Here is a 7579-nt window from a genome sequence, read left to right on the forward strand (position 1 = left end):
CTTTCACCGGCTTGTAGATCTTCCCAGCTTAGGAGGTGTCATGGTGACAAGAGAAACTTACCCGTAACCCGCTGTACTTCTTTCCTCTGACATGATTAGTCACGTGAGAAGAGAGATAAGAAGAATGGGTACAAGTTCTCCCCAAGCTAGGAATATCAAACGAACTGAATCAATCATAAATTCATAATTCAGCTTCAAGGATGCCTTTTCAATCATTAGCTTTGAATAACATACAAACTGAAACAATCAGTAACAGCATGATTCTTAGACATAGTTTGCAGTTAGAAATGAACTAGAAGATGTTGAAATATCAAACCAATTCCTAGCGGAACAGCCGAAAGACAAATGTGGGACTATGCAAATCAATAAAGCTATCTTCAGCAGCTTCAAGTGACTGCAGAAATATCGCTTCTCTGGGTTCCTCACTCACTCCGCTTTGCGTAGCGTACTCCAATGCCATCTCATAGTCCACCTGAAAAATTTGAGCACGAGATTAGCGTATGTGTTAACATCAGCATATCTACTTGACTACATAAATGTCTACATCAACCTTCGTCCCACTTTCTAACCAGATGTTCTCACAATCACATTGGTTTCAAGATACAAATACCGTTAGCTCCTCACTACAAGCAATGCATAAGTAATAATATGCAAAGTATAGTTGAGTACCAATTTCTCTACAGCTACTGATGATATGCATACTGACCCCCGACAGCAAAGTAAATAAATAAAAAGTGCGGAAAAAAGGAAAGACAAGCCACACGAAAATTGTTATATGAGCAGTTAAGGCATCATCCAACCTGTTCAACATGTTGTAAAAGCTTTTCCTTGAGTATTGCTTTTGTAACTGTTTGATTTGATATTTCCTTGTACATTTCATCGCGTTGCTTCTTTGCTGCATGTGATTGTTCCTGTTGGCATGTACAACTTTCATTAGGTTGTAATCACTTTTCCTTTTATTGTTTCCTAGCCTTATTTAGAAGGACCTCTTGTAATCAGTTTATATACGTCTATGAGAGATGAAAAATAAAATCATTCTATTCTCACCGAATTCTGCGCTTTGATCTCCTTCCACACATCATAAAAAACAGTACAAGCATTATCAAGATACCTGCAAATTCACAGTTAGATTGCTTCAAATCGTACAGGGAGTGGAAAATGATAATTCAGATCAAATTAAGAATAAAGGCCAAAGGAATGATTAGTTTTACTTGCTCAAACTTCGCTTTCTCTCCTGCTGTTCACGAGCTTGCATTTTCTTCACTATCTTGGTTTTTAGCTGGATGCAACACTGTTGAAGGGCAGACTGTCGAGGTATCGTTGTTACATAATTTGATTATATATTATACATTGAATGAAGAAAAATTATAATATAGCCACTGACCTTGACAGCTGAAGCTATTTCAGTTATATCATCTCCAATATACTCCTTCCCTGTTCCTTTAAAGGGTATTTTTGTGCTTACAATGCTCACAAAGACACCAATCTTATCCTGAGTTTGGTTGATCTTGTAACTACTCCAACTAAAAGAATATTTTTCACATTGTGTTATATATATAAACTAGACTGCTATCTCCCTTCTTTTTCTACACAATTCTCAACCTAAAAAAGAATAGAATTGCAAACAATGAGAAAGTTTCCTATGACTTACTTGATTCTCTTAAGAGCGGTCCTGGTGACAACATCAGCCCCTTGTTCGAAAAGAAGTGGAATTCGGTTTGCAAATCGGAAAATATTCAAACCCTAAAATGGAAACCCAAAAACTTCATAAATGTTCATTGGATAAACAAATCAAATTCTAACATACATTTTGTAATACTCAAGTAATAATCAGGTAAAATGGCATCTAAAGAAAATATGAGCGAGAAGAACAAAATTCCAGTTTACGATTTGTTAATTCCTAAGTCTATATTAACCATCATTATTAATAAAGAATCACCTACTTGCTTGACATCTTTTCCACCCACACTGACACCAGCTTCCACAATGAATGGGTGGCCTTCAAAAACTCGGGCACTGTATGAAATATGAAGTAACGAAACAGCGTTTCAGTACAAAGTCAATCAATCAGCAGAAAACACAAATAGGTGCACAAAGAAAAGTAGCAGTCAGCTGTTTACAGGAATTCTTAGAAAATAAATCACATAAATTAGCAAAGTTAGAATTCAAATAACCTTCCAGAATAAGTTGCAACCATGTCTGGATGCAGCTCCTTTATAATTCCTAGACGAAGATTGTATTCCCCTGCAGGACTCAGACACTGAAAACAGCGAGTAAATAATAGCCCAAAGTTCCAAACCACATAGCCAAGACAATATATTCTATGCTAACTGATGTAAAGCGAACAGAGACCAAAAAGAAATGCTTACATCACCACTAGGATCATCAAACTTAGCTTGACGAAATAACTGATGGATGCGAACAATTTGTTGAGAAGTTAGAAACTTAATAGGCATTTTTGGACTGAACTCAGGACCCAATTCCCCTGAAAAAAGGAAGAAATATCAGCTTAAGCATCTAAAGCAATAGCACCACAATCATGACAAAAATCCAACCTTTAATAGTGTACAAAGGATGTGCACAGAAACTCTGCAAGAATGTAATAGTACAACTACCTCAAATTCTGTTTACACTAAATATTATTCAGATCACAGTGAAAAAGACTTACCAATTAGTCGTTCAGCATATGCTTTTCGTATATTAACAAATTCATGCTGAAGAAACTGTAAAAGGTTTTGCTTTGGATTTTCTTCAATGAGGCGCTTTATTAGCAATAAGTCAACGGACGATGGATGGTGCTTTGTCTCAAGAGGAACTGGAGGCATCACATCTGTTCTCCGAGCAAACCTTATGGTAATGCTTTTACTGCATGAAAAGTAAAATGTTAGTATGAACTTGTTCAGGACATAAATCCTAAAACTGCGCCTTTGTGTGTGTGTGTGTGTGTGTGTGAGAGAGAGAGAGAGAGAGAGAGAGAGAGAGAGAGAGAGAGAGAGAGCTTACTCTGCTGCACCTGATACAAATTTAAAAAGAAACTCTGCATAAGGAGTTATAACAGCCATTTGTCGCATGTAATGCAATATCTTGGACTGCACATGCCAACATTTTCATTAGCTTAAAATGAAACGAGCTCAGTGAACTACACTGAACAATATTTTTCAAAGCTAACCACAATACATCAGATTGACATATATGGTTAAGCATGTATGTATCTGTAATGAATTAATATGTCATTAGTCAGTGACTTAGCACATACACGGTAACTTGTCCAATTTCCTTCAATAACAACTTGGATCTCAGCTCCATGCCACCGAACCTTGTTATCCCGTTTTTCATGTAAATGGACATGAGGAATATTCCTGAAAGCATAAACAAGCATCATTGTGATGCGTAACAAGCGCCTAAACCTTAAAAATAAAGTATATTCTTTACCATTGGAACTTCCATTTTATGATATGAACAAAATAGACACATTAACTTTTTATAGAAATGATATAAACACTAATACAAGCATATACGGATATATATGATAAAAATAAGATTCAGGTAGCAACCACTAATCCAGAAATTATATCTTATACTATGCCCAAGTCATACCGATGAATATCTATATCCAGCCTGCAAAATGAAATATAATTTTGGCCCTTCAAAGATGACGAGATCTCTATAGGAAGCCCTGTACTCATCTTTGACCAAATTAATGCCTGCATAAGAAAACATAGGTCATAACTGGGGTTATACATATGCATGCAATAATTATATAACAGAAGAATGTCATGAACATATACATGATATGCCAATAAATACCATCTTTGCACCTAGACCGAACTTCCCACGCGTCTGCTTCAAGCCGTATTTTGTTCCAGATAACACTGGACGAGTTCATAAATTCACAGAAAGATAAAGATGTGATAAAAGTGACATGCTATTGAGAGTCATGTAAAAAATGGTTTACTAGTTAAAGGGCAAAACCAAACGAAAAGTTTTGCAAAGTTACTTTACCTCGTCCAAACATATTTGGAATGTCATCATGTGGCATCCCCTTTCCATTATCCTGTATTTAAATCATAAAACCAATCATGTGAATTACAGTTATAGTGAATACAAAACAACATAAACGCCAATAAGAAACCTTTGTATGATTGGAGACTTGTTGATGGGGAGTACATCATACCTTGCATGTAACCCTGTAAAATGAAGCCTCACCTCGACCCTTTATGGTCTTTGCAGCTGGAGGTTCTTTGACCATCTTTCCAGAGGAAGCATTTTTTGCCTGTAATTCTTGAGCACGAGCTTCCTTTGCTAATCGTTTCTGGATAGAACAAACAAATAACAAGATGAATATATGAGAGGCTAGTTATCTACAAAATAATGATAATAATAAGAAACGATGAGCTTAAAATAATATTTGCAGAATCTGATACTTCCTATATAGCGTTTTCCAAATTCATGAAGTTCTTTTACTGGTAAAGTAATTGGAAGACGTAAGTTATGATCCATTAAGAATGAACTCCCAAATCAAGAAAATAATGTTGATGAAAAATAAAGCACCCCAAGTCAATACATGACTACATGTATAATACAAGATAATCAAGAAACTTTCCCTCTTTTTTTTAGGTGCAGTAGATATATCGTGGCTTTTAATTTCCTTTTCCTTACCACAAAGTTAAATGTACCTCTATATTTTACTGCTATTGGAAATAACATAGCAACAAAGTCACATCATAAGTATGCACACCTCACGAGCTTTAGCTGTTTCATAATCATCGTATAATGCCTCATCAACACGATCTCGATCAATAAGACCAATCATAGAATTGAACTTGCTTTTCTCAATATCTTCACTGCAATAGCCAGATTCAGTATATAAAGAAATATGTCAATATCACAAAGGTGACAACTATACCAATCAGAAGACAAACTTTACCCACTATATTCACCCCTACTCGTATGAACCAACATGCCCGACAATTTTCATAAACACATAATAACTAGCACTTACATCGTTATTTCTATCACAGGAAGCTCCGATATGGACTCCGTGGAATCAAGTGAGTTCTCAACAAGTTCCCTCACAGTAGTGTAAAGACATTTCCCTGGCTGAAAATTCCCAAAGAAAAAAGGGGAGAAAGATAAACATACAATGAGACAGTTAAGGTTCCAAGCTCTTTGCTTTCTTGAATCAATCAATTATTTTTCAAAACAATCTAAGGTCCACATAAACTTCCACGCTTCTATATTTTAGAGCTAACTTCGAATTACGAAAATCTAATTTCTTTTTTCAGTTTCCATGTGTGTGTGAAAATCCAAATTCCAACTCATACGATCATAACTGCATAAGAGATAACAAAATTGATTTCCCGAATTCATCAAACATTGAGAATTCATAACAAAATTGTGGGAAACAACTTCAACCTCCACAACACCTTTCAAATTCCTAGTCCTTAAATTAGAAACCATAAGATTCCAACTTTCGTCCAAAAAAGAAAGGTAAAACAATAATGTAAAAGAAAAAGCATACATTATCGAACCCAGCAATGTTCTTGTTCTCCGCAAAGAACTCCGCCGGCGATTCTGCAGAAAAATTGAAAGCATGGCTAATGAATATTCAAACTAAAACATGCGTACAGAAAACGAAGGCAGAGAGAGAGAGAGAGAGAGAGAGAGAGAGAGAGAGAGAGAGAGAGAGGAGAGAGAGAAACTCTGTTCGAGAACGCTATCTTTGGGCTTTCTGGGCGTCTTCGATTGGCGTTTCTTAGGCTCCGTCTGGTTCTTGCTGCTCCCTCCAGCTTCCATTTCAAATTCCCAATCAAATCTTCGCCCCCAAAAAACCTTAAATTTGAAAAAGGAAAAAGCCCCAAATTTGGATGATAGGAGGAAGAAGAAGAAGAAGAAGAAGAAGAAGAAGGAGAGAAAGCTAGGGTTTTGTTAGGTACAGTGTGTGAGCTATGGCGCGACCAGCTGCATAGCCGTTTGACGGCGGACTGCTTTTTTTTCTCTGGAGATGTGATGGGAATGGACGGTGCAGATTGGGCGTTGGATTAGACATTTGCTGGACTTGTGTGCGTACACGATCAGCATTTCATAGACCGTTTTTTCTTTCCCGCTAAATGTTGTACATGTGTGACAAAAATTATATCTTGCAAGCTTGGAAGTGCTTTTGGAGATTCCCTTCTTCTAAAAGCACTTGCAATTATTTTACAATCATTAGTGTTTTTTAGAGTTTCAAATGATCTTCACAAAATGTTAGAACATTTCAGTTTCTTGATTTAGCGTGACAAATAATCAAAATGTTTTAGAATATCACGTTGATATAATCTATGAGTTACTGAAATCTCGCATCGCCTTATTTTGTCTTAAAAGAAATTTTCACACATGTCATCTACGTCGTAATTATTTGTTAAGAAATGTTAAAAAAAGAGAGAGAAAATAAGGGAGTGTGGAAAGTTATGACATCAAGTCAATTTATTCATTTTGTTGATAAAAATAGATTCTCTTAAGGGAGTTGTTATTAACATCTCAAAAATGTCATCATGAATTCTGAATTTGTAAAACATAAAGAAAATGATTTGTGAATAAAAACATGAAGAAAATAATAATATTTTTGAAATGTCGATAACATCATTTCTTTTGATAATATGAATAGATAAACATATAGAATTAGGTTTAGTATCGTAGACTCAATGGCACCACTCTGACAATTTCAACTTTCATAGCAATTATCGATAGCATATAAAAACAAACATTTTCAAAATGTTGGCCCGGTCGCGGGCCATAAAGATATCGATTGTCATACCCTCAAGTAGGAGAGATTTTTCAGCATTCTCAAAATACTGAGGAGAACATATGTTATTATATACCTGGTTGAAAGTTTTTATTTTCAAGTATCTTTTTAATTATATAATGACATGTAGTGTTTTATCTAATATTCCGAATACACTGAAAAATTTCTCTGCAAGTAGTAGACTGGACGAGAATATCAATATCAATATATCTTCTTCTTACGTTTAACAGTACTCATTCGATGCATGCTTCGTATATATGTGTAACAGTCTAAGGAATCTCTCCCTCCCCCTCTGGCTCTATAGTCTCCACCACACTCCTCACGTCTCCTTCTCCTCCAATCTTCACGTGCAATGGCTTTGGTACCGACTTTGTTTTTCTGACTTGGTATTGAAGCGACTCATATCACTTTGCTTAAAACGTATTACCAAAAACCAGATAAAACAAGGAAGATAAGGACCAAGAAAAGCGAAGAAGCTAGAACAAGGACCACCTGTGCCATTTTGCACTCATCGAAAGAAGATTCTTTCACATCATTTTTTTTTGGTGCTCTTTCACACATCACAGGTCTGTTATTTTCAAAATCAGATGCTGCACGTTATGATTTGAAAGAGACGAGCTTATAGCAGTGCATCTATGCCCCTTTTTCACTACAAATTTACAATAAAATGCGATGAATTCATGATTGAGTGCTGCTACTAACCAAAGTTCACAATATATTACCCATCAAATGATGATTGTGGTAACCAATCGGGCTTCCCGTAACTTGTATATTATCGATGCAACTTACCTTGAT

At 35.8% G+C, this 7579-nt stretch overlaps 1 protein-coding gene across 1 annotated transcript; it reads right to left on the reverse strand.

The window, feature by feature from the left end:
- Positions 1–187: 187 nt before the first annotated feature.
- On the reverse strand, positions 188–6096 carry LOC126616133 (DNA topoisomerase 6 subunit B). The gene is made up of 20 exons (XM_050284126.1): positions 5703–6096; positions 5522–5574; positions 5003–5100; positions 4739–4844; positions 4175–4312; positions 4003–4054; positions 3808–3872; positions 3598–3704; positions 3257–3359; positions 3004–3089; positions 2669–2865; positions 2370–2485; positions 2175–2260; positions 1944–2016; positions 1652–1743; positions 1385–1523; positions 1212–1306; positions 1048–1111; positions 801–911; positions 188–472 (listed from the first exon to the last, which is right to left on the reverse strand). Exons 1-20 carry the CDS (start codon positions 5794–5796, stop codon positions 323–325), a joined length of 2025 nt encoding a protein of 674 aa, XP_050140083.1. The 5' UTR covers positions 5797–6096; the 3' UTR covers positions 188–322.
- Positions 6097–7579: the final 1483 nt, after the last annotated feature.

The sequence above is a fragment of the Malus sylvestris genome, chromosome 3 (assembly GCF_916048215.2).
Source record: "Malus sylvestris chromosome 3, drMalSylv7.2, whole genome shotgun sequence".
Lineage (NCBI taxonomy): Eukaryota > Viridiplantae > Streptophyta > Magnoliopsida > Rosales > Rosaceae > Malus > Malus sylvestris.